Below are 27112 nucleotides of genomic sequence, written 5' to 3' on the forward strand. Positions count from 1 at the left end.
GGTTTGTCAAGTCTGGAAAAACCACCCCCATGATGTCGTAAGAGAGAGATATAAATGAAGTTTGATTGCACAGTTGAATGAAGAAATCTGCTGTACTGATTTCTTTTTTTCAAGTTGTCACTTACAAGGTTTTCAAGTTTATTGAACTGCAAGACTAAACTGTTGAATAGACCCTTTAAAGGCGTGTGCATGATGCTCTTCATGTGTAACGAATCATGTATTTTCATCCTGCCTCTTGTTTTAATGTGTTTGTGCTCATATCTGGAAAAGAGTTCAAGTAAATCAAACAAAACTGAAAATAATCGAAGCCCAGTCCAAAAAACTAGTAACAACATGTGATACAAAGATAGAAATGTGTTGTTTTCTGGAGCGTCTTCTACTCACAGTCTCATCTTGACCAGGATCGCCTCGTGAGTTGTATGATTTTCCATTCTTCTATCGCCATCTAGTGGAGTGAAATTGTAAGTACATGCCCGGCCATGAGGAAGCTGTTAGAACTACAGGAAGGAATTCTTATTAATTATGGTTGTATATATATATATATATATATATATATATATATATATATATATATATATTCCAAGCAAATAATGCAAATACACATTTTTTTCAGAGCATTGTTAACATTTGAGGTGAAATATTTTATGCTTTATATGTTATAGGCTATGCATGAATATAGGTTATCATAGAATAATTCATTGTTTGGAAATTATATTCCAAACTAAGAAGACCGCCACGTTATCAGATCAAGGTTATGTTTATGATTCTCATAAAATTAGGAAACTCCAGGACCCCAAACAGTTCTTTAAACTTCATCAAAACCACTTCATGATTTTCACATTTACATCTTTTTATTGTAAAGGTGGTTTCTTACAAAATAGTCACATGATACAGAGGCAAAGAAATGAAAACAGAAAAGAGTGAAGACGAGAGAAACATCTACAGAAAATCTACAGAGAACTTTGGCGACGATGTTCTTATCGAAACAGAAACAAACTGCGACATGATCAGCTAAGTAATAATAATAAAAAATAAAAAAAGAGATTTTACCCATCACTGTCATCGTGGCAACACAAGAGAAAAAAAGCGCAATAAAAAAAAAAAACCAATACATGGAAGTAACGTGTGTTTTAACCAAGGCCCCCCAGAAACAGTGTGTATGCTGAGCGGTCCTGCAGACTGAAGTGCTGCAGGCTCCATCTGTCGGTGTTTCTCAGGAACCAGCAGACACAGATACAGTCACTGATCTGTTTTAAGACAACATCTACGGCTGACAGCGCATCATGTCCAACCAAAGTGATCATTTGTACACATGCTAAAGTAAGATCGTCCGACAGACTGAGAGCTATCGCAGGTTTAATGCTACATCAGCTGAAACAACAGATAAACAGCAGTACAGTATATAAAGACTAGTTTTAACAGTATAAAACATCTCCATTTAAATGTATCTGTTTATTAGGGAAAGTGTTTTTTAGTAATTACATAGTAGTGTTGGTTAGATAGTAGGTATACAGTACATCCATAAGACTTTAGAGACATGAGCATCTATGTCTTGCAAAAAAAAAAAAAAAAAAGAAAAGAAAAGAAAAAGAAAATCTTCCAACTTCAGTTTGGTTTAGTTTCAATGAAGTTTTTTCTCAATGAAGTGACAGTTCACTCCGACTTCAAGTATTTAAAACCAGGGGTAAAAGTTTGACTTCCTGCGGATATATTACACTTTTCCAACAAGGATTGTTTTTATTCAAATTTTCTGATGTCAGCTTGTGGACTAGCAAGTCCTGTTAGAGGCAAACTGTATTTAAGGTGGAAAAAAAATACTATTAAGAATCATGTGATCCTGTGATTTTCAGCATGTTTAAATGTTATCAGCTCTAATATGTCTGAGAGGATTGAACGCTGCTCTGATTTGTGAATGGAGCTGCTGGTGTGGTGCTGTCAGGGTGAGTGGTGATGATACTTTAAATACATTTCGCCAATAATACTTTTTCACCGCGGGACTTCTACTTGTAATCGAGGTCATTTTATATTGCAGCATTGCTACTTTTACTTATATAAAGGATATTAATGAACATTATGTCCTTTTCATTGCCTCTTTTCTTCTCCCTGTAGCTTGTCACTGTCACCATTGTCCTGTTTTATTTTTTCTCCCAGCGTAATGTTTAATGTCACGTGTGCCTGCTCGCTTGTTACTGGTGTTTTAACGATACTCATCCATTTCAGTCTTCACCACGAACAACAGCGAGGAAAAGGGGAAACGTGTTCCTCGAGTCTGACCTTCACCTTAACAGTGTTTCTCCCCGGCGCTCGGTGCCGGTTTAAGGATGTGTTTTCCGCAGATGACACTTAAGATTGCAACACGATTTCCTGCGGTCCTGCTAACATGCACAATGGTACGTATCTTTTGCTGTTTTCAGGCAGGTATGTTGTAAATCCCCCCCTGCACAGAGGTGGGTGTATGTGAACACACACCGGTAACACCTCTGGGACAGCTGAAACATCTGCACAGTTTTCATTTACAGATTATTCAGCTACTCTCACACAGCAGGCTGCCATTTCTGCATGAATGTGAAAGAACCGCTGAAACGAATACGCCGATCCTGTTTTATCACGGCGAAAACGGCTTTTCAAGGTACGGCACTGACATGTTATCATTAACGGTGTTTTGGAGAAAGCATCTTACAGGTTTCTGCAAGTATTCATCTCAGAAAACAGGAGCAGATTCTGACGAGAATTCCCAGAAAAGTTTCAATGGGAAAAATACAAATTCCTGTAAAGATTTTTTTTTTTTTTTTTTTTTGCAGGACACAGATATGACTCTCTAATACTTCCATTGTGGTCTAAAGTAAAAGTCAGCCCTGTTCACTACATGTCTACAATGGCTTCACTAAACAGCGCATCATCTTCTTCTCTTTCTTTCCCTCCCTTCTTCTCCTCTTCCCCCCCTACTTACCCAGACTCTTGCTTTTTCCTCCTTATCAAACCCATCATCTCACCCTCGCCTCACCTCCCTGCACACAAAAAAAAATCAACCCCCCCCCCAGATCATCTTTATCAAATAATCCCATATTTTCATATCTCAGCTCCCCTCCCCTCCCTCCTCTGTAGCTCAGTAGTGCCCCCTAGCAAGAATGAACGTTACAGGCACGGATCTCCTTCCGGTCCTTACAGCTGGCAGCCAGAGCGCCCATTGCTCTTTTCTTCACCGTCATGAAACGCTCCTGGATCCCCCCTCCGCACGGTTTGGTACAGTCCGTCCAGCTGCTCCACGGCTGCATCCTGCAACCTGCTGGAAGAGACGAAGAGACGGCAGCATCTCAGCGGTGGCCTCATACAGCTGATGTGCTAATAATGACAATCTCACAGATTATAACCACCAACCTGGTTGTTCCTCCAGCGCTGCGTCTCTACCTTGTTTACCCCGCCTCCTCCTCTTCCCACCACCTCCACCTCCACCTCCCCCTCCCCCTCTCTCCTCCTTCGTTTTCGTCCGGCACTTCCTGATCTTGCATTTCTTCCTCTGGATGGTCTCGGGACAAGTGCTGCCTCCGAACTGCGGCTCCAGCTTGACCATGCGGGTTCGGATGGTGTGTCCTTTACCGCAGGACTTGTTGCACTCTGACCACTCCGACCACTCAGAGACCATGCAGTCGACAGCTGGGTGGAGGGAGAAGGAAGGAAGGAAGGAAGGAAGGAAGGAAGGAAGGAAGGAAGGAAGGAGCAGTAAAGAAAAAAAAAAAACAGTTAAAAACCAGAGAGAAATGGCAGATTTTTTCTGCTGGCCAATAAACTTGATGTGTATCACTGATTTCAGTTTGTGTGTTTCAGTAGTTATTTAAGTCCACACTGACTTTTCTTTAGCCCTTCGCTCTAAGTGGTTTTCCATTTTACTGAAAGCACAGATGAACTGAGATCGACTCTTTGAGGGTGAACGGAGCAGGTGAATGCTGATGTTCACTCATCTCACCTACAGAGCAATGTAATCTTTTTATTATATCCTCTGCAAAAATGTGCAGCGGAAGTTCAAGTGGCGTTCAAGTGTGAGAAAACAGAACATTGTACGGTTTTATATATATTTTTGAAACTAACCTCTTCAGTTATTTAAATGTCATTAAATTATAATTCTCAACAGTCATCAAAGGTCAGTGACCTTTCAATCCTCTGCTCCTCTCACACCCCTCGATTTGCTACCCAGCCACTAAATCAAAAAAACAATATATTCAATACATCAACTGTTGAATCAAAATGAAAACACAAATCATATCTCAGGAAAAAAAGCACTTATCAGATCATGTAGAGTGACCTGCAGTCAGATGACTGGACAGGTTGTAAATTAAAATTAAAATTCATGTGAAAGCACCAGAAATGCTCTCTTCTGTCATTAGACATGTACAGTGTATGGTAGACACTAGAAAAAAATAATAATACAAATAATAATAATAAATATTAATAAAAATAAAAATAAAAACAATAACAATAACAATAAAATAATAATAATAAAATAATAATGATAATGATAATGATAATAATAATAAAATAATAATGATAATAATAATAATAATAATAATAATAATAATAATAATAATAATGGAATTGAAAGGAAGAAGAGCCTTTACAGATTCAAACTGATATTTCTTAATCATAATTAAGACTGTTTTGCCATAGTACTGTTTAGATACTGTGGTAAAATAAAATCATTGCACAGAAGAAGAAGACTGATCATCTGAAATGTTACCGAAGAAGTTATGATTGATACCCAAAACTATTACCATCAGATCCAGGCAGTAAAAACAGAATTTGCCTTTAACAGACAGACAGTAAAGTTTTGTACTGGAGTCACTTACGGCACTCGGGCAGCATGCACTTCTCCGTCTGCTCCAGCTCCTCGCTGCACTCTGCAGGATCAGACTTCAGCATCCTCTGACGTGTTCGCACTCCACGCCCACACGTCACACTGCACTCGCTCCAGTCCGACCACGGGGACAGCATGCACGGGATGGTATCTGCAGACACACACACACACACACACACACACAAGCACGAGTTTACAAATATGTGAACAACAGATCATATAAATACCCAATAAATAAATAAATAATTGTCAACTCACGGCATTCGGGCATCATGCATTTCTCCACTTCAGCCACCTCAGTTTTACACATTGATCCGTCTATAGGAGGCATCTTCACCATGCGCTCACGTCTCCTCATGCCCATCCCACAGGTGATGCTGCAGGGGTCCCACTCCCCCCACTCAGTCACCACACAGCTGCTGGGCGCTGTGGGAGAGTCAGTGTGTCAGTTAATGCAAAAGGATCCGCTTTGACCGTCAACGTCGAGCTCGTTGTCAGATTTTTGGAGACTGATCCACAACATCATCGTCTGTCATTTTCCTTTTTACATCACAGAGTTTCTGATATCAAAAGACTCTTTTTTTTTTAACATATGAACTCTCAAACAGAACAGAGCAAATATCACAGATCAGATTTCGCAGCAATCATTTCACTGAAAACCACAAATGTCAGCGTCACAGTGGCAATAGAGGAAAGGTCAGGGGGGTCACCAAGGTCAACAGGAGTCGTCATCGATCCATCACAACAACAACAACAACTGGTGAGACATTTCTGTTTGGACCAAAGAGGCGACTGACTGACTGACTGACTGACTGACTGACTGACTGACTGACTGACTGACTACCTACTATCGCCTATATCACCGATATCGGGCTCTAGTGGAAATATGGCCAGGTGAGAACACAGGAAAATATAGTTTGAATTCTATTCTGAATAATATATAAATTCTTATTAATATATATTTACAAACTTTGACATAGTAAAGTTTGTAAATTTTCACACTTAGTTGTAAATCTTCTAAAAGCTTCTGGACCAAAAGGCTCCAGATGAAGTGAAGCTTCAATAATGTAGTTAAGAATAAATAAATAAAAATAAAATACGCCTGTAGAGGGAAACACAACTCACATGGAACTAGAAGTCATTAGACAGTTTGTTGATCCATTACACTCTATTTAACAAAATGTGTGCGTCTTTGATTGGTTGACCTTTTTCATTTTAATTTCTTAACAACAACAACAACAAACAAACAAAAAAAACCCCCCACAGGTTCACAGCTGTCCAGCGATAACAAGGACTCACAGCATTCATCGTTGACGACGCACTTCTCGGTCTCCTCGGTGTGGAGCTGGCAGAGCGAGCCGTCCTCGGGATACTGTTTGACGTATCGCTCTCTGGACCTCATGCCCATCCCACAGGACGCACTGCAGGCCGACCAACTGATCCACTCCGACATCATGCACGTCGAAGGTTCTGTCCACCAGGAGAGGGGGGAATAAAAATAGAACAACATCTACTTAGCAACAGTTAAAATTAGAAGAACATCTTGACATTTTCATATTTCATTTTTTTCCCATTTCATTTATTATTAGGAAAACGTCTGTGGTTTGTTTTTTCATAATTTGCAGGTGCAGAGGCTTTGTTGCCATTCCTCATTACAACCAACACAAAAAAAGTAGGTCCACTGCTGGAGGAGAGCATTTATTTCAATGAGTAATACCAACAAGCTAGCTTTGGTCAAATAATAATAATTCCGGCTGCCGCTGCAAAAAAAAAGTTCTGTATCAGGTTCCCTGTGAAATAAGTCAACACACCAAGACTCTACGTGACCCGGTGCTCTCGAACTCACAGAGTTAAGTGTCTAAAACTTGAACTTTCACTTCAGCCAAAGTCAGTATTGACAGACATCACATCAAGGATCATGGATTCATACATAGATTGATTTGTTTTCTTTGTTTTTTTTACTATTTCAAATGGGTAAAATCTTATTTCGTCGTTTTCCGCGTCTCTTTTACGTCTCTCTGATGTTTGATGTGAACATGAACTGAAGCTCCTGACCTGTATCTGTATGTTTTTTAATGCTGCTGTGGCTGATCGCATGAATAAGCAGGTTCCTGATGAAGTGTTGGAGGAAACCCATGTGAGGAAATGGAGGAAAATGTTCAAACTCCTAATCAGGCTGAACGGCTACAGCCTAGAAAGAACAGTACAAGCTTTTGAGGACACGTGCCCCCCCCAACCCCCAACCACGATCGAACCAGAGAACTTTAAATCTTCAGTCTGTTGCTCTCCCAGCTGAGCTGTTTCGGCTTCAGAGTCGAGCAGCGATACTTGTCGGGAAATATGTGAACCCCCAGTCCTCCGGTTACAAGACACTCTCCCCTCAAACTAAACTAGGATTCTCTCAAACGGCTGCTTGGATTTCAGTCTGTTCAGTCATCTCAAAGTGGAAGGTGCCATTTTCAAAAAGCTTTTCCTCGGAGAGAAAAGCTGCTTCCACTCTGTTTTAATAAGTCAAGTTGCCTGAGGGACGGTCCTATTCACAGCTGGGGCCTGAGGGAGTGAAAGTCAATATGAATGATCCCAGCCTGTATCAGCTGAAAACGGCAGCGTCTCTGGCTTAACAAGGTCCACTCTGGTGTGTTTTATCACTATTAACCAGCATGGCAGTTCAAGATCCCGCTATTCTTCACTTACAGCGCGTCTCTGCACGAATCTGACTTCCCTTCACTGTCGTCTCCCTGAAACACGTCTTCTGACAGCGGTCCTGGTGCGGATAGTTTATTAAAAGTGATAAAATAGTCTGTCAGGAAGAGACGATTATATGAGAACAGACTTTGTAAATATGATTTTCTAAAAAATGATGAATGAACTTTAAGCAACTTAGCATGGACTTTTCTTTGACTCACATCAGCTGACTCTCGTACGTTCCAGCGACCTGAGAACGGCACTGCTTACTGGCCGTGGCCTAATAAAGCAGAGCTAAGTGAATCATTAATAAAAGATACAGGTATCTCTGGATCGGTTGAGGTCCACAGAGAGCCAAAGTGTTTCCAGGGAATATTAATCACCCTTGGCTTCAGCCCCGGTCCAGCCTCAGCATGAACCTCGCAATTATCAATCTCCCACCGCACACTAACGGAGCGCTAAATGAAAACAAAGGAGAGGTGCTTAGGAACAAAAAGCTATCTGTGTTGCTGTCTGATAATCGATAAGAGGAGCGCCGAATGGTGCCTGTGTGTGTGTGTGTGTGTGTGTGTGTGTGTGTGTGTGTGTGTGTGTGTGTGTGTGTGTGTGTGCGTGAAGCTCCTTTGGCCTTGCACAGCCTGAGCTTCACTTGTCTGATGACTGGTAGACGTCCTGGGAGCGAGGGGAGGAAGCGTGAGGAGGGAGAAGACAGACGCCGACTGTGCTGCCTCTCAGCATTTGTTCCAAACTGACAACTTCACTGGGAATTGGACAAAAGCAAACCTCAGGGGGGGGGTGTGTATGTGTGTGTGTGTGTGTGTGTGTGTGTGTGTGTGTGTGTGTTTGTGTGTGCTTATGTATGTGTTTGTTGCAGTAAAAGAGCAACAAATTGACAACTCTGATAGAAATGAGAGACAGAAGTTTCCCCTTTGCCAAATAAACAGAGAGAAACAGGAAGAAGTCAGTGCCAATTTCCCTAAAAGACATCTGTCATCAGCTTTGATGCTTGGATTACCATGAACCGCGAACATGTTTGTGTCTTTGCATCTACACGTCTCTGAGTCCCAATTAGGATCCTTTACACACACAATCCTCCTGTTGTTCCTATTATCTTTAACACAACAATGAGAGCCTGGTGCGTTGATTACTTTAGTCAAAGATAAACACAGTCAAATCCCGGTGTAAGAATCCTGGATGCAGGAGGCCGCTCAGCATTAACGGCTAATCCACATAATCTTTTATGTTTCACTGAAGTAATTAGGGTATCCAATCACCAATGTTTACTCTGCGTAATTAGGGATTAACTGTGTTTTCTGACATACTCTGTTGATGTAACCATATCAACTTCAGATATGTGTGGGCGTCACCGTCTTTTACAGCCGGCGGCTGTTTTCACAATCAGATGCCGGTTTGCACAGTCTAATCACAGAGTTGCCACCTGTTTCCTTCCGTTTCACCTGTTCCTTTACACACACAGCGGCCTAATCCTTCACAACAATAACCCCATTTGTCATCGAATAGCTGCACAATTAAATTTCGGGTTAAAATAACACCAGTAGGCTGTGAAATATAAATGAGGTAGCAGCTTTGTGTTTTCACCAAAGATTCCATCGGTTTAAGCCAAAATGAACCACCCACAGACACTGAGTCTAAATTAGCATGAGATAAACACCTAAGATATAATCTGCTTATTATTTTGAGGGTTCACTGATCGCCCACCCCCTGTTGATAGGACACAAACGCCTCAAACTTGAAAACTCTGAAAGGATTTTGTGTAATGAGAAAGGTAAAATCCTTTGAGGAACATTGGCTAATGTCAACATTCATGTCAACGTTCATTCCCAACATATGCGCTTTAACAATGTTAGCATGGTTAGCATGGTTAGCATGTTCACCCTCTCAAGTTTAGCATGGCGTTGAACTGCGGTGACTAACGGGGATTTCAGACAGAACGCGATCTGTCCCGTGCCCGTGTTTCCAAAATGCTTTGCAGTATTTTGGAAACATCTCTGCTGTTGTCGACAGCAGCCGGGAGGCACTTCGGTAGCTGCTGGATTAACACTTAACATTTACTTCTAACAAATGACATGCTCCAGGTTTTCGTGAGTGTTGATGCTCTTTAGTGAGATAAGGCTTCCCTCTTTGGCCCCGTTCAAACGAATTAAAGACCTGTTACTTTAAATGTGATGAGGGGAAGAGCGAATTATCTGCATTTGCACTTTGGTGATGCGACTGGAAGTGCTTCCACACGACCAAATAAATGTTATTTATTGAAGGGAAACTGGCTGAGAATGCTTGTTCTTTTCCAAATGCTCCATTATTCATCCAGGTTATATGTGATACTATAAATGAACCTCTTCTCAGTACAATCACAGATAACCACTGAAGGAATACATTAATCACTGTCTGAACCTTTATTTATCCAGTAAGTGCAGGGATTGGAAAGTTGTGATCTTATAGATTCCAACCTAATAACAGTATATTAGTGTGTGTGTGTGTGTGTGTGTGTGTGTGTGTGTGTGTGTGTGTTTACCTTCCATACTGCATCCTGGGCCCATGCAGGGCTGGAAATCCTGAGTGTGGGGACACGGCACACTGAGGTCCAGCTGGGCCTTCAGCATCCTCTGCCTCATCCTGCGGCCTTTTTCACATGTAGCGCTGCTGCACGCCGACCAGGGAGACCAGCCCGAGTAGATACATGTCTCCGGTGTGTCGTCTGAGAGAGGAAAAACAGAGGGGTGGTATGTGGGTGAAGGACTGTTAGCGGTTGCATTTGCTTTTACAAAACTTACTTTTCTATTTAATTTCGCTAAAGCAGCGGAACTAATTTGTCAAACGGAGCAGGAGGGGTGAGGGATGGGGGACTAGGCTAACGTTGATTATCCAACATCGTACCCAAAGGTTATTACCGCAGGTAGAGTACCACATGTAGCCACAGAGTGACATCTGAGGGGGAGAGGTAGGAGCGGAGGGACAGAGTCGGAGGGAATGAGAAGAGTGTGATTTGTGAATGTCTTGTCCAATTATCAGTGGAAGCACAACTACAAGAAGTAGCAGGGGTACAGGCTTCAATTAATAATGCTCTCTCGGGAGTTCAGAGAGGCAGAGAAAATGAGAAGAGGGGAGGGGAGAGCAGAGGAGAGAAAGAATATACAATCAGGCCTCAGGGAGGAACCTGAGCGGGTCCAATTCTCTGGGATAACATGAAATGACAGAGGAGGAGAATGAGGGAGGAAAAGAACCTGGAGAAGCAGAGACGGAGGTAAGAGGAGCGATGGGTTGATGTGTAAATGGAAGCAGTGGCGCTCGGGGTGTGTGAGCTCACACAGCGAGGAGGGAGAAGGAGAGGACAAGAGGAGTTAAGGGAGGAAGGAAAGAAGCAAATGTTCATGACTGACTGAGGTAGACATTTATTAGGCGGCAGGAGATCCTTGTTAAGAATTCTGCTGCATGGGCAGAAAATCCTGCAACCTATCCAAGGCCATTTACAGTAAAAAAAAAAGAGGCAAGAAGCACCCATGTACAACACTGTCTGTCCGTTTAGCCTGTCCAACTCAGGCCACAGCGCTGATCCCTGCAAGGGCTGCGTTACACCAGACAATAACCAGTTTGTGCGACATGTGACATCAAAAAGTATTTATACCTGATCCGATCGTCCACACACAGTGAAAAGCTGGGCGTCGTTCAAGCATGAGGACAAACATTTGACACAACAGTCAGAGTCTTACATTCAGTAAATCACATTAAAAGTGAATGTTTGTGTCAAGCTGGAGCCAAGAGGCAGGTAGCTTAGCTTAGCTTAGCATAAAGACTGGAAACGGGGAAGTGATGAGCCTGGTTCTGTCCAAAGGTTAAAAAAAACAGCTACCAAACACGCTGGTTAGTGCAGTGGCTGGTTGTAGTGAGTTCCTGGAGTCACCACAGGAAGTCACTGCACTCAGCCAAGAAATAATTACAGCATTTTAATTAGTGGGAATTAGAGGTATTGAACGTCGATGCCCAGGCTTGTTCTTTCAGTCTTCACGCAAAGCTACTCGCCTGCTGGTTCTAGTTACACATGAGATTGGTGTTGATATTATCTTCTCACTCAGCAATAAAGAGAATAAAAACACCTTCCAAAAAAGTCAAACTACTTCTTTAACTAAGTGCTTTGAATTTCCTGAACATATCCATGAAATCATGCCTTAGTTTCCAGATGTGGATATTGTGGGGAAATGAATGAAATACAATTGACAGCGAGAACATTTTCCAGAGAGGGTTACAAACAACTTCAATCTTTAACATTTCTGCCAGAAAAAAAAACCAGAGAAAATTGAGATAGAAAGAGAAAACTAGTGGCCACGAACAGATTTCATGTGCAGTACTTGTTGTCCAGAGTGACAGGCCCGGAGATGCATCACAGAATATAAAGTACGTTTGATAAGGACGGGACTTGCTCCAGACGCAGTTGTGTTGCTCTGCAGCAGCGGGGCGCCCACCTTCTCTCAGCAGGCTGATGACAAGGCCTTGCCAGATGCGTATTCTGACTATCTGACCTCTCATCTGAGACTCAACTTAAACCAGCTGTTTCTTTAATGAGTTTAGTGTGTGTCCTTGAGCATCATTGGGCGCTGAATCTCTCCAGTCCACGAGCGACATGACTTGACAGTTTAAGTGAATGTTTAGCAAACACAGTGAACTGAGGAGCAAGTTCACAGAACATGAAGGAATGCAATATCAGGTAATGACAGGGGTTGAATAATTAGTTAAACACTGCAAAGAGCCCTGTAAGTTAATCTGTTGTATCGTGGTTGGACTCTTTCCCTGAAGGACTGTAATCAGGAAAGGATGACGTGGTTGTGTGTGTGTGTGTGTGTGTGTGTGTGTGTGTGAACTGTACCTTCCTCTTTCTCTTCTTGTCCAATATCGGCTACAATGTCATCTATGGTGTCTGGGACCACATTACATTGCTCTCCCTGCGCACACACAAAAGAAAACTGTTGTTACACACTAACATTCACTAACACACACACACACAAAAAAGTGTCCAAAGGCTTCTTACAAGACGAAGCAATCTTTGAGGGCGAGACTTCATTTTTGACCTTGAAAATTGTTGTTTGTCCTAAAAAAAAACAACCCAAACTAAAAATCAAAAAATGTTGTCAAGGTCCAGTTACTAGCTTTTTCTGGATCTTTCAACCAAATCACACAGTCTTCATTAGCAGATCTACAAATCCTTTACAACCCTTTTGAACCGAGCACCTAGCGCAGTGGCTGTTTTTTAAATTAGCAGCAGTGGATAAGGACAGGCTGTAAATGCATTTACATTGCATTATTATTTACACTCTTACATGGTAAATATTTTACCTTCCTAGCGATGCGTTCCACCACCAACCTGGCCACAGGGGTAAGTGCCCCTCCCTCTGGGTCGTAGAATGGGCTCTGGGGGTGGTCCAAACTGGTCAGTGGTCGGATCTTCTCCTGAGGGATGGTAGGCTTGTTGGGTGACTGAAAGAGGGTGAAATAATTGGGTAAGTGAGCAAAAATGTGACCACAGCAATAGAAATGATGATGTGTAACCTGTAACCTGACCTCCGTGAAGCCTTTTAGCATCTTTCAGCTTGTTGTTTTGGTTTCGTGGCCCCCGACTTCACTGTTTTGGTTCAGTTTCACTGTTTGCTAACACAGTTGTCTGACAGTTTTATGTCACTGCTGTGTTTACAACTAGTTGCATTGCCCCCAGGTAGCCAGAAAAGTCAATTAAAGCAGCTTTAAGTGTCTTACACATAAAAGAGCTGATGCCTCTGGAACATTTTTATCCCAGAGTAACCTTTCTGGAAATCAATAATATTTCTGAGCAAAGTGGGACATCAGGTGGACATGAATTTAACACCCAGCAGAAGGCACCCCTGCTGTACTGAACATCAAATCAGAATTTTATTTTATTTTTTGCACTACAAGGGCCTTTAGGTTTTCACAGTCGTTTCCCCGGGTGGATGTCTCTAAGTTGTGAACGTGAATATAAAGGTGAATTAGTTCTGACGGCACTTTAACAATCAGGGGAAATGTTTCTGAGCAAATAAGACGCTACAGGTGAAGATCGGTTCATGATTGGAAGGGGAATTATTCCCACCCTCCCACTTTGGTTGGTGTCCTCGAGGAAAACATCTGCTCTTGAATATCGGAGAGGACACAGATAGGCCTGCAAAGGATCAGATATGACCACTGGCGTTTAGTTGTGCCAGGCTTGCTAACGAAACAGAGACAGTATGCTTTCATTAGAGCAGCAGTTATTCTTCAGTCTAATGCTTTAATAATGCCATACTAAAACCAACAACCTCATCATGCTCATAATTTCTGTGTCTTATGATGCAAAATGATTCCGATTTAAAAAGCGTCCTATCGGCGCCAATGAATCGTCCAAACAGACTAATTGGTCGACCTCTAATACTGGGTATCAAATACGCCTGAGGGAAGAGAGTTTGAGTCCTCCACTGAGGAATCGTTAGAATAATCAAAGTTAAACAGCCAAAATTCAGGGCATGGGAATTATTGGTGGGACGCAGAATACTAATCCAATCTAGCAGCATATAGTGCATGCATGTCTGTGAAACAGGCTTCTAAAACAAGAACAACATAATTTCTCTTGAGACAAGGGCCAGTAGAGCAGCAGCAATTCAAAGCAGAATTAAAAAAAAAAAAAAATTACATTTCTACAATAGCTGCAGCAGTTTTATTCTCCTTTCTGACCGACACCGGTTGGGGAGGTTGGTACCTGTCATGGCCCTGAAAGAGGCATCTAAAGTGGCTGTTTCTCTCATCAGCCATCCGGTCCAGAGCCGCTTCTCTGTTTGATCTCAATATGCATTATTTATATCCGTTTAAACTCCCCTTTAATTAGATATTCATGACACTGTTTCTAGGTGTGTGTGATATCATGAGTTTCTACATATTGATAGAGCTTTAAAGAAAAAAGACAAAAACTCTAGAGAGTAAGCCAGAAAAATGTGACAAAAATGAATCATTCTCTTTCTTCTCTCAGGTTGAATCAACTTTGCTGTTAAAAGTTTTAAAGAAACTTTTGATTTAACACATGCAGCAGTTCTGAATAAGACAAAAGGAAGACATCTATTAAGGGAGTGTGAATATGAAGTTATATGCTCATCTACACTGCCGTATTCTCTTTGTAGTTTGGAGGTTTGCTTAAAGTTTTCTTCTCTGACTGTGATTGAAAATATCTTGTGTGAATCCAAACAGAAGACATCCTTAACTTTTTGGGGACAATTAGAAATTACAACTTTGTCTGCAATCAAAAAGAAACTATATGTTTTTTTTATACAGTAAAAATGTGTCAGGAAGATGTGTAATGTCATGTCTCTGCCTGTAGGTGGCAGTCATTTAATGTCTGCTGTACAGTACAATGAACACATGATCTGGTGGTGAACTTTAAAAAACTAAATGTTGTATTTTCAGGGGGACACTTTCCAGAGTAAGAGGAGTGGATACACATCATGAGCTTAGAGACAGTAGTTTAAATATCTCCCAGGACCAAGGCAACAGCAATGTGAAGGCAGTGCAGAGTTACACTGTGTTATATCCCACATTTTATACACAATTCACACACAGCACAATACACATGAAACAACATTTAGATAGGGAAAAGAAATACCACTGTCTAATCTGTGTTTCTTTTTTAAAATGCTCACTAACTGCCTTAATTATTGATCACAACATTTGATCATTTAGAATACACATTCAAAATCAAGTCAATCTGGAAGCGAGTGCAAGTGTAGGTCAGAGAGCTAAGGAGACCAAATAAAGAGACTGTTTGACATGAGGATAAAAACAGGCCAAGAACAGTCACTTCCACATCTAAGAAGTAACAGAAGCTGAAAGAGATGTGGTATTATATAAGTGAGGTTTTTGAAAGATATTTACCACCTCCCCTCAGCCGGATAAGCCCCTTGTTTATTCATGAGCTTGTAACCTATAAATAAATTGCTGTAGTCTCAAAACAGTGGGTGAATATGGATGAGCACCTTTAATTCCAAGGATGTAGAAAAAACCAAAGAAGTCGAACACAGTCGCAGTCAGGTGGAAGTCGAGTGTGCTGCGATGTGGGAGTTTAATATAAATTCGACTTCCTGCCAACAGCTAGTGAGCTATACAACTTAATATTATGATAACATGTGATCTACTTTAACTGTCAGCTGCCACTAAAGCAAAATATTAATCTTTAACAATTAAGCTCTATCACTGCAACTTTAAACAAGTGTCTTATACACAGTATAGTACAGTATCCATTGATACAACACATTTAATACTTAGCAGTGAATGTTTGTAGCTTGTTAGCTAAATATCTTAAGCTATCTTAAGCTGGTTAGCGAATTATTCTTCTCTACAAACTCATAACTTCAAATAACATTAGCTAGAGTAGACACATTAGGTACATTACTGTATCTAACTGATCTACTTTGTTGTTAGGAAACAACAACTTAACAACAATGGCTTTAAACCTAGCTAGCAAAGGCGAATTACAACTACTACAGTGGTTAACTAGGCTAACATTTTGCAAGCTAACATTTTGAGTGTCATCGTTCATTCGTCACTTCACTGACAGACACAAAATCCCCGAATACAACGAGCTAATCTTTAACAGCACATTAGCAAACTAGAGTTTAATGTTAGCATTATATATTTTCCAAATATCTTTCTTTATGTCAGCCCTGGTAATACCTGAACATTTCACTCTTTGTGTGGCTTTCTTGGATTTACACAGAAGATACTGGTACCCTTTTATTCTGAGCATTAAGGAGTTAAATGAAGCGTATAAGTAGTAGTCTGTTTGCTTTTACACCTTTTTGACACCTATTTTTGGGGCTTTTCTTACAGCCTCCATCATTTCTCCATGATCCCGCATGATGGCAGCAACTTTAGCAACCTGATGCAACTGCATTGCCATGACTAGATGTCACATGTCACACCTCCTCGGTTACAAATTAGGTGAAATAGGATACACTACCTCGTATGTGACACCACCATCAGTGCCTGCGTCCCAGGGAATGAGGTCTGTCACCAGCCTCTGCACCCAGCCACACTCCTTGGTACAGAGGTCCTCTCCTGACAGCCCCACGTTCCAATCTGGACTGGGCCCGAGCATGGTGAGGAAGGACATCAGGTGACGGGTTCGGTCCACAGAAAACTCTGCTGATGGAGCTGCTCGCCTGGCAACAGTGACGGGGAAATATAATGAAAAAAGAGCAAAAGACAAGAAGCCTGAATATTATTTTAATGAGTGAGCCCTAATTGTGTTTTTGACATAATCATCTCAGGAGAAACATGTTACAGTTCACCTCCAATGTCACGACCTCTGACCCGAGTCACACTCTGCTAATTGCAGGATAATTGAAGCTCCGAAATATCCAATTAGAGGCAGAAAATAGCTCATAATGAGATTTTGCATGTCTAAAACCCAATGAATATAATAATGTATTGTGAATATAATAAGAGGCTAATTTGAAATTTCTTTTCAGAAAACTGTCTTTGGGATCTTAATTATAATGTCTTAACCAAACCATACCGTAAATGCAAAAATAAATCTGTTAGAACAACTTGACAACTTTGCATGCAAAATTGAACAAAATGAGCAAGTATTTCATACTCACACTGTGAGTGTGTGACTGTGTGGGTGCGCACGTATGTGTGTGAATGTTCTCATTAGTAAAAATAATAGTGGCACAATATATTGCAAATGACAGACAACGCTAGGAGGGGTAATTAAACAGATGTTTGGTGAAAGATACAGTACATTAGTGTGTGTGACTGTGTGTGTGTGTGTGTGTGTGTGTGTGTGTGTCCATGCTCTGCTGAGGGCTAGAATAGTGATAAGTTTCTAATTGCTCTTGAACTAATTCCAAAGAGTGCACACGATGCCAGAGTGTGCGACTATTCAGAGAAGTATTCCTGGCTTTAAAGAGGTGTATAAATGAAGGAATCCTGAACCGATTAAGAATAAATTTATTAAAATTCATACAATACTATCAGAATTTTTAATTATAATTTGCAATTCATTTATTGGGCCAGAAATTAAACTTTTTCAAACTTTTCCTGCTAATTTAGAATTTCATACTGCGCATAATGAGGATGTAGATGTAGTGATTAATGTAGAAGTCGCATTTTGATAGATATCTCTAACAAAGTAATAAAATATTTGTCTGTTATTGTTTCGGTCGATCATCTTTAATATCCTACATTATGTAAATGTAGTGTTTTTCTTATATTACAGTTCACAGTATTTTATATTTTTGTTTATTTCACGACACACAGATTATGTTATGCTTTATAAATAAATCTAGAATAATCTTGGCTTGAAGGAAAGCTCAGGCAGCTTCTCAACAACAACAAAAAAGGCATATTGTTTTGTGGGCCTCCAAAATATCAACAAGACAGAAAATCAGCCTTGTTTTTTAGCTTGGCCACCAGATCAAAACTCTTCATAAACCCAAGGTGATGCAGTTGCCTAAACTTATTTTCTTAACTCAATGCTGCTAAAAAACATGACGAAAACAACACAGACATGGTGAATATCTCACGTGTGATTTAAAGTCAAATTGAAATTTGAATTTGCCTCTTTATTTGTGGTCAAAAATATAAAGTAATAAGATTTTGCAGCTACTTTGCATCTTTTTGTTGCATCTTTTTGCAAAAAAAGATCAAATTTGTGGAAATACACTTAAACTCCTGGTCTCTGGGTCTGTTTCCGATGGCAGCATTTGACTGACATCTGAAAACTGGCGTTGCTAGGAGACGCGCTGTCATCGTCTGTGGTGCACTAAGAGATACGAGGGGGCTTTCCATTGTACTAATTATGCGTCCTTCCTTCCTCGCTCCTCCATCCTCCGGCCTGTGACTCGGAAACTGATCTAAGTCCGCCATCATCAAGGATGTGCCAATCCCTCAAATGTGTTCTCGGAGGAGGGGCGGGGAGCCATGTCTACCGAACTGGCATTTGACGATGTGTACAGTACACGATGCTGGGCTCCACATCGTTAAGACTGTCAGCCGCTGGTGATATTATCTCGGAGGAGAGAAAGAGAGAAGAGAGGGGAGGAACCACAGGTGTATCCTATATGGAAGATTTTTTACCAGGTGGCAACATCCCTTTGATCGCAATCTGTGATTGGTCAGCTCACTTCTTTTCTTAGTCTTCAATCGAAGTGCACAAGCCCATACAAGACACAGATTTACAGTCCCATATAGATGGACTGTAGTGGTTATTATTATTACTCCTGAGCCTGAAAAGGATATCAGACTTATTGTACCTGTGGTCTTTCACAAACTAATTAAACTATAGATTTTATTTGGAATATTTACAGCTGTTTTTTTATTGCTCCCTAAAGTCCATTCTGTTTTGTCTATTTGTGTTATTTCTATCAGTCACATTATATGACAACCTGACTCAGCTTATACAGTATTTGTGTTAATATTGAAGCTGTCAGTCCCTTTACAACACACTGGGGGCTGTGGCTCAAAGGCAGAGCCGGTTGTTCACTAATCTGAAGTTCAGTGGTGCGATTCCTGGATCCTCCTGTCTGCATGTCAAAGTGTCCTTGGGCAAGATGTATCATCTGTGAGTGAGTGTGTGCATGTGGTAGAAAAAGTGTTGTATGAACGTGTGAGTGAATGGGTGAATGTAGCTTGTGGTATAAAGCGCTTTGAGTGGATGATAAGACTAGAAAAGCGCTAGTGCATTGACCTTTCATACTGTTATGTTTGTATTCGACTTGGAGAGTGCAAGCTAGTTAGCCAAGCTTGCTAATGTTAGCAATGACTCCCACTGCTAGGCGTTACTTTTGTTTCACCTGCAGCTCCTGCCCAAATGATAAGACGAAGGAGGTCTAGCAAGTGTTAGCTGTCTCCATGTCAAGGGCCAAGATGTGGTGATGGTAAATGACCAAAATTCACATAAGCACCATGAATGGAATCATGACATGGAACGACATGGTAGGTGGGTAAATGGGAATAAGGAACAGCTTTTTGGTAATTACAGTTGCAACTAAATAAATACAAACAAACACCAAGAATATATAAATACTAAAAAAATGTATTTTAATTTCAATTTGACTGCTTCTGTTTCACATTTTATTCCATTTTAATTTTCAATCATGTCTCTCACAGATGTGCCTGTTCCCTTTAGTAAAACTGACACTGAGTGATACTTACAGGTTGAGCGGCTGCCACGCTGGCCACTGAGCCTTAGTTTTAATGACAGTCAGTACCTCATCTCCCTGTGGAGAGAGAGAGAGAGAGAGAGAGAGAGAAAGAGAGAGAGCGATGTAAAAAGTAATTTGTCACTAAATGGATGACTATAAAGAGAAAAGAAAAAAAACATTGTCAGAGAAAAGACCGAAACTGACAAATTGACATGACCGAGGGTGAGTACTCTCATCCAGGGACAGCAAAGTGTATTCCACTTTTCAAAGGCTTAAGAACCTGGACAAAGTGTCTCTTATCAGGACAAATAGGCTCTGTGCTGTTTTATAATAGCCGTCTCTCATTCTGGTGAGGAGCCTCATTCTGCACGCCACACAGCACCCACCACTCTCTATAGTCTCTCTGTAGCATTACAGACACTTTATGGACTCACCAACGCATTTATCTATCATAATGCATCGGATGTAATTATTCCAGCCAAAAGCAGGAAGACAAATGATGGATTTAGTTTGGTGCAGCAGCTGATTAGAACTGAATAGGAAAGTCCAAATTTGCCCTTTCTAGTTTAATAAGAGCCTTTATTGTGTTTTCTCCACTTCTTCTTTTTGTCTCTTTCTCTTTTAAACACACACACACACACACACACACACACGCACGCACACACACACACACACACACAACCACAAACAACAGCCTCAGTTTGGGAAATGCCAGGAAAAAAATCCTTTTTTTCTGGTTGACTGAAGATTCCAGAGTCGCCTTGAAAGCCTGCTCTCTTCCCTGGGGCGGTGTGGAGAAAACAAGTGTGTGTGTGTGTGTGTGTGTTGGCGGGTGGTTGGCTGAGTGTCTGCGTGTGTATTTGTGTGTTAGTGTACGTGTGTGTGTGTGTGTGTGTGTGTGTGTGTGGATGAAAACAAGTTTACAAGTCAATGTCCATCTTCTCTTCAGACCAGCCTGGGGTTCTGTGGCCTCTCTGGCCTCAGACCTCACTCCATCCTCTCATATACACACACACACACACACACACACACACACACACACACACACACACACACACGGACAAAAAGGTGGACACACACAGACAGATTTGTATTTGAATGTAGACAGCCAGAGGGACAGAAACACACAAGCTGGCATGGATAATTTATATTGTTTCTTGATTAAAACGCTGAGAAAGAAACTGAAACAGCAGAAACTGCGACAAAAGTAACTACCAGTCAAAAATATGACAAAGAGCTACAAAGTGAAACGCAAAGAAATGTGATTTGCATCTTGCACTGCCTGTACTTAATGTATTCATGAACTACAAGTGAGACAAAAGTTGTATTGTCTTCATGGGCTCTAACTCACCCACACAGATCAATACTCTCTCACGCACACAGATCATCCAGCGGTCGAGCTGATCGGAGATCAGATAACTGCCACAGCAGTGCCTTGTATTGGATTGTATGTGTAGAAATTGCCGGAGCTGTTGTTTCCTGTTGCTTTAATGAGACATAGAAAAACGGCTCACTTCATTGTGTTTCTACTGAAACTTCAGCTGCTGTTATCACAAGTACGGAGGAGACAGAACACGGATGTGTAAAGAAAAACAGACAGTGAGAGGGTGTTTCCACAGACTGCTTACTGATATAGCTACACCGTGGGAGGTGTAAGGATTACGTACTTGTCTTGGAGATAATGATACATGCACGCCTTTTCAACATCTGGCTAGCGTGCAGCTCGAATATCCTCCCTAGGCGGTCAAGAGCGATCAGATTTCAAACCATCTCAAATGCTGCCGGATGCACGGAGGCATCTGCCCACGACACACGAAGTGACTACGTGTAAACGGGGTCGTGCCAGAGGGGGCATCAGATCAGAAAACGCACATATGGTGCAGTCTGAAAAGTTATAACAAACAACTTTTACAGATGTTAAAAGCCATGCCAAATGAACTTTATATTTAGTTCCCACTCCAGCACAAGCTTCGTCAAGAAACCCTGGGCAAGACATCTCCACACCTGAGGAAAAATAGTTAAACATCAAGATTTGAAAAGTTAATTATCAACACCAGGAGTGTTCAATATTGATTTACTCCAATAAACTAAAGAGCTGTCCACACCAAGAACAGTAACTGTAAATATATCGTTTTAAAAATCGTTTTAACTCCAAAACTATAACAGCGGTGAACGATATTGTCCTGCTGTCCGACAAGGTGAAGCATGTTCAACGTGGCAGACGACATTAGGGAGTGTCATCACTGAGGTTAAAAACAAACAAACAGTATTTATAAAGACGCTAACGAGAAGAAGGACATCGTGCTTGGCACTGCACTGTTTACAGAATGCTATTGTTCACCAGCGTGGATGTTCGCATCGTTACCGTTACGGTTGTCGTTATGGTTATTGTTCTTTGTGTGGACGGCACTTTAATCCAGTACAATCACAGTATAATGAAAGAAGTCTGTTATACATTAGTACAACAGGATCCATCAACACAACACAGTAAACTGCAAATCAGCCAGAATTGAGTCATTTTGCTATGCAGATTAAAATACTCAAGTATAGGCCACTTAATTTTGCCATTGTGATGCACTGCATCTTCAAATCGCAGTTAGACGCCACTAAACACTTTACCCACAATTGCTCATGTTTTTCCAACCTTGATAGCTCAAATGCACGAAAGCCAATTGTTACACTTTTCCAGATAAACATGTTGAAAGGACAAAAATGTTCGAGGTAATTGTCTCGATCATTCTTTCACTCCATTTGCCATCTGCCGCCACCAGCAAATCTCAATGCTTTGGTTCAATCTAGACTAAAAGAAGAGCATCTTATTCCTGTGAAACAGCCCTGCACATTTTATGGCGGCTCTCAGCCGGTATCAGATAATGCACAATGCTTCGTGGAGGCCGGTAGGAGATGCAAATCTTCCTGTAATGGGTTTGTTTGTTTATGGTAATTATTGTAATGGCACAAAATAACTGTGATTTACCAATGTTTAAAGGCACATTACATTTTCAGGAATGATTTCAAGGAGAAGAGAAAGAGCAGGAGAGAGGGAGAGGGAGGTGGAGGGATAGAAGGTGGTCAGGTAAGAACAAAAACAAGACTGTGTATGAGAATGTGCAGGGGGCGCTTTGTGTTTGTCAGTATCATGATGGCGCTACTTGGCCAAAACACTTACTTATAAACTTCAATACTTAATAGAGATTAATCTGAAAATGCAAAAGCACAACATGCTGTCAACGTAAAAAGAAATGGGTTCTTGTCACAGGAACACAAGCGCTGACAGTGAAAGTCCATTTCTGATTTATTGTTGTTTGCACAACAGACTGTTTCTGTCAGTCAAACTGGCCCATCAGGAGCACAGGGAGAAAACCTGGTGGGCCGGTTACACATTCATTGAGAGCGTGTTTCAGGACTGGGCTCACATTTTATCATCAACCGTCACCGATGCAACCCGAACAGCCACAGACAAACAGAGCATATTAGTAATAAAGACCTGCCTCTAACACAAGCCCGTCTCAAATAAAGGCATGTTATCATCTGCAGCTGAGGTGAATAAAGGCCACAGTCACTTTGGAGGAAATACAATAGTTGAAAACTGTTGTGCATCCACTGTAAACAGCTACTGATGACGCAATGGAAACTCTTGGCCCCAAATAATAATAACGGCCAATTAGAAAAGTACGACCAATAACGATATCACTCACTCACTCACTCATGGACATTTGTATAGCGCTGGCTCAAGGCCAGTCCAGCCAAAACGGAACAGGAAAGAGGAGAAGAGGAAGAAGAGAAAGAAGCGATAATACGTGAGACAGGGAAAGTGATATTTGAAATAGACAGAGGGTAGAAAGAAAAAGATGAAAAAGTTAAAATAAAGACAGAGGAAGAGACCACACAATGAGAAAGGGACTGGGGTAGATTGGTAACCGGGGGAGACACAACTGAGAGGCACAGAGGGGAAAAATGACAACAAAGCACTTAATGGAAGGAGAGAGTAACAATCTGTGAAAGGAGAGAGGTTAAAAAAGGAGCAGAGAGAAAGAGCATGGGTTAGAAGAGATGTGGGCACACACACACACACACACACGCACACGCACGCACACACACACACACACACACACTCGATGATAACGCTTCCTTCACTCTCTCCCTCCTTTTCCTTCCTTTCTGTAAGTCCTTCCAATCTTTTATTGCTGCCTTTTACTCTTTTCTTTTTTTCATTTTCTTTCTTTGAGCCTTTCAACTGCACGTAAACCAATATCCAACCTGAACCTGAATTCTAATTATTATAATTAAGGGATGACTATGTGATTAATTGATTGAACAATTCTGCTTTCAATTTATGAAGAAAAATACTGATAAAAAAATAATGATGGCTCCAGCTTTTCAAATTTGAGAATTTGCATTTTTATTTTCAGTTTTATAACACTATAAATAACAGTCTGTAAACGGGTGGTGTAATTATTTGTGGGAGAACATCGGGGTTAATTGAATTCCCAGAGTCTTGTCATCACAGAGATGTTGCCAGGGGCAGAAGTGCTGGCCCAACGAATAAAATGCTGTTTGCCAAATGTGAAGGAGTCACCACAATCATTAGAAGTCATTATGGGGGCACTGTGGATATGTGCACTGAATTTCATGACAATCCATCCAATAGCTGTTGAGCTATTTCAGTCTGGGCCAAAGAAGTGGAACAACTAACAGATCCACAAACAGACACTGTCATACATATAGAAGCACAATGTTAGCATGACTGAAAATCTGTAAATTCATCATTAATGAGAATTATTAAAGGTGCCATATTGTAAACAATGAGATTTCCATGTCTTTTCTGATCATAAAGCAGGTCTAGGTTCTATATCAATACTGTGAAAGTATCAAAGCCTCAGTCCACAGAGAAACACACACAGCCTGTATTCAGAAACTGAGCCTTAAAACCAGCCGTCAGGACTTCTGTAACTTTGTGATGTCACAACAAAGCAGCCACGAACCTTGTCCAAGGGCCTTACTGTTTCACTGATGTGGTGCTCCACACAACTGTCACGTGATGTCATGATGATGTCATTGATCAGTTCAGGTGCAGTTCTGTAACCTGAGTGCACCAGTGGGGAAAATAAAGTGTTAAACGGTTTGTGGTAAATGCTAGATGGTAGATATTCTGACAGTCCAGGTCCATTTTGGTCATATCAGTTAAGATTCTGGTCTTAAAGTCAGATTCCCATCATCCACTCTTGGTACTTGTTTTCCCAGAGTGCCTTGTCCTTCTGTCCTCCTCCTCGCTAACAAGAAGTGATGCTCTGTGTAGGAGGGAACTCTACACCAATCCTCTTATGTTTTAAGTGGTAGTTGGAGTTAAAATTGAGATATTGTTAATAACTGCTGTTGAAATCTCGTGAAAAAAGCTTTTATAATTGACCTTGTAAAACTTGCAATAGCTGATAATTGGGCAACTTGAGCAGCAGAATTAAGCTGTGAAAGTTTATATGGCGAACTTGTTAGCAAACAATTGCCAGCTTACATATCCAGTAGATACGGAGCAGCATTAGCATTCATTTGCAGACATGTTTGTGATGAATCTAACACATCTTGTGGTCAAGACATTGTTATGAGAGCAGTGAGAGTGAAGCGAAAGACTTAATTTGCGAGCTGGAAAAACAAAACATTAAGTTGAAAGACGTTATAAAGCACAGAAGGGAACAGCAGAAGTCATAATTCTCCATGGTTTCATCACTACAAGCGTCCTCTTTCACGTAACCAAATACTGATTATAGCAGATTTAAACTACTAGCTCCAAGGTCAAGAATAAGAAGATGCAAAGTACTGTATGCTTTTGTAGCATTAGCTATGCAATATAACATTTTTACGTTCTTCAGATACAAGCATGGTCAACCTGCCAATTCATGGTGCATGATGGAAACTCACCAAACTCCCGTCTTGCTTTTCGTGTGACATTTTCAGAATTTGGAGGTCACTTTTCTAAACAGCTGGACAGAAACATACTTGTGTGAACAGGACAGCGGCAGACACACTCAGCCTGTGCCACTCCTTCCCAAATCCCCTCAACGGTCTCGGTTCTGCCCACTTATCACTCGCTCACTTTGGAATGAAGTTTTGCCTGGAGGGACTCTGCGCGTGGCGGCGTGAGGCTCTGTATTGTCTTTCCAGACTCAGTCTAATAAAGGAAAATGAGCCTGGGGACTTTGGGAAAAGGTGTCTAATAAAAAATCAACACTGCACTAATGCAATTACAATTGCATTGGGGCCGTGGAACAGATGGATGACTGGGCCAATACAGTGTAACTCAGTCGGATAAAATTCACAACTTGGGTCAAACCGTGGGAACACACACACACATACACACACACATCCACTGACACATGTAAGTATTGACTTAGAAACATGCCACACAGATGAACACATACCCTCTGATCCGAAGGTGACACATAAAATAAACATCAATTTCCCTCGTCCAGCAAGATGTCTTCGATCATTTGCCAAGTACTGTATGACACACGTGCACAACAACCTCAGCTCAGCAGGTTATTTATCAACCACCTGTGACATGGATATGAAGCCAAACCACGCTACTATCATCTGTCCACTTACATTGTAATTTACTTGTCCCTCAAGCCAGCTGCTGTTATTAAGTTGTACAAAATAACAACCTGTGTTTCCTTATTGCAAAACCATCAGATCTGATATAAACAAAGCACATATCTTCTTTCCCTGAAAGGTTGCTAGTTTCAAATCAAAATGTAATATTCAATAAAGCAAATCTTCCTGAAAACTTTGGTTTGGTTTCAGTATTTCTTTATAACATTAAGTATCCATGGGTCAGGACTGGCAGGACGTGAAGGCCGAGGAGACGAGGAGGCCAAATCACTCCTCTGGGACAGTGTGCCACTAGAAGGGTGGCAGTCCAAGACCTCAATACACTCCAAAGGGAAGCCATCTGTGCAGGGACTGTCAGCACCAAACAGCTACACCCAACTGCAGCAGCATCAAAGATCATCAAGTGGGCTTCTTGCCACCACTGAAGGCCGACCAAAGACGCAGCTCAAGTTCCCAGAAACCATTGCATAGCCAACACTCAGGCTAGGCATGGTCCTGATGTCCAAAACAGCAAGGCAAGCGGTCTGGCTAGAATTGAATATCCTGCAGGAAGACCAAATGGACGACCTGTTGGCTGAATGCCGGAGCTGAGGATGGCGTACGCAGTTAGTGCCCATCCAGGAAGGAGGTTACAGAGGGTTCGCCGGCCAGTTGCTATGCAGGGCCTTCAAGCTCTTTGGCATTACATCACTGCACAGGAAGAAACCCATCTGCATAATCGCTGATGTGGCTGTGGGTGACCCATGGACAACACAATACTTGGCCAGCAAGCGGAAAAATG

The 27112-nt window shown here is 41.4% G+C and overlaps 1 protein-coding gene across 1 annotated transcript in view; it reads right to left on the reverse strand.

The window, feature by feature from the left end:
• Nucleotides 1-829: 829 nt before the first annotated feature.
• spon1b (spondin 1b) overlaps nucleotides 830-27112 on the reverse strand; it is an 84707-nt gene continuing 58424 nt past the window's right edge. The window contains exons 8-17 of the mRNA XM_056387424.1: nucleotides 19736-19800; nucleotides 16536-16737; nucleotides 12881-13021; nucleotides 12414-12489; nucleotides 10068-10250; nucleotides 6149-6319; nucleotides 5108-5275; nucleotides 4842-5000; nucleotides 3379-3654; nucleotides 830-3286 (exon numbers count right to left, since the gene is read on the reverse strand). Of these exons, the coding sequence (XP_056243399.1) occupies nucleotides 3120-3286; nucleotides 3379-3654; nucleotides 4842-5000; nucleotides 5108-5275; nucleotides 6149-6319; nucleotides 10068-10250; nucleotides 12414-12489; nucleotides 12881-13021; nucleotides 16536-16737; nucleotides 19736-19800 (1608 nt within the window). The 3' untranslated portion in view covers nucleotides 830-3119. The remainder of the gene's footprint in view (nucleotides 3287-3378; nucleotides 3655-4841; nucleotides 5001-5107; nucleotides 5276-6148; nucleotides 6320-10067; nucleotides 10251-12413; nucleotides 12490-12880; nucleotides 13022-16535; nucleotides 16738-19735; nucleotides 19801-27112) is intronic.

Source organism: Seriola aureovittata, chromosome 10 (genome assembly GCF_021018895.1).
Source record: "Seriola aureovittata isolate HTS-2021-v1 ecotype China chromosome 10, ASM2101889v1, whole genome shotgun sequence".
NCBI classification, from domain to species: Eukaryota; Metazoa; Chordata; class Actinopteri; order Carangiformes; family Carangidae; genus Seriola; species Seriola aureovittata.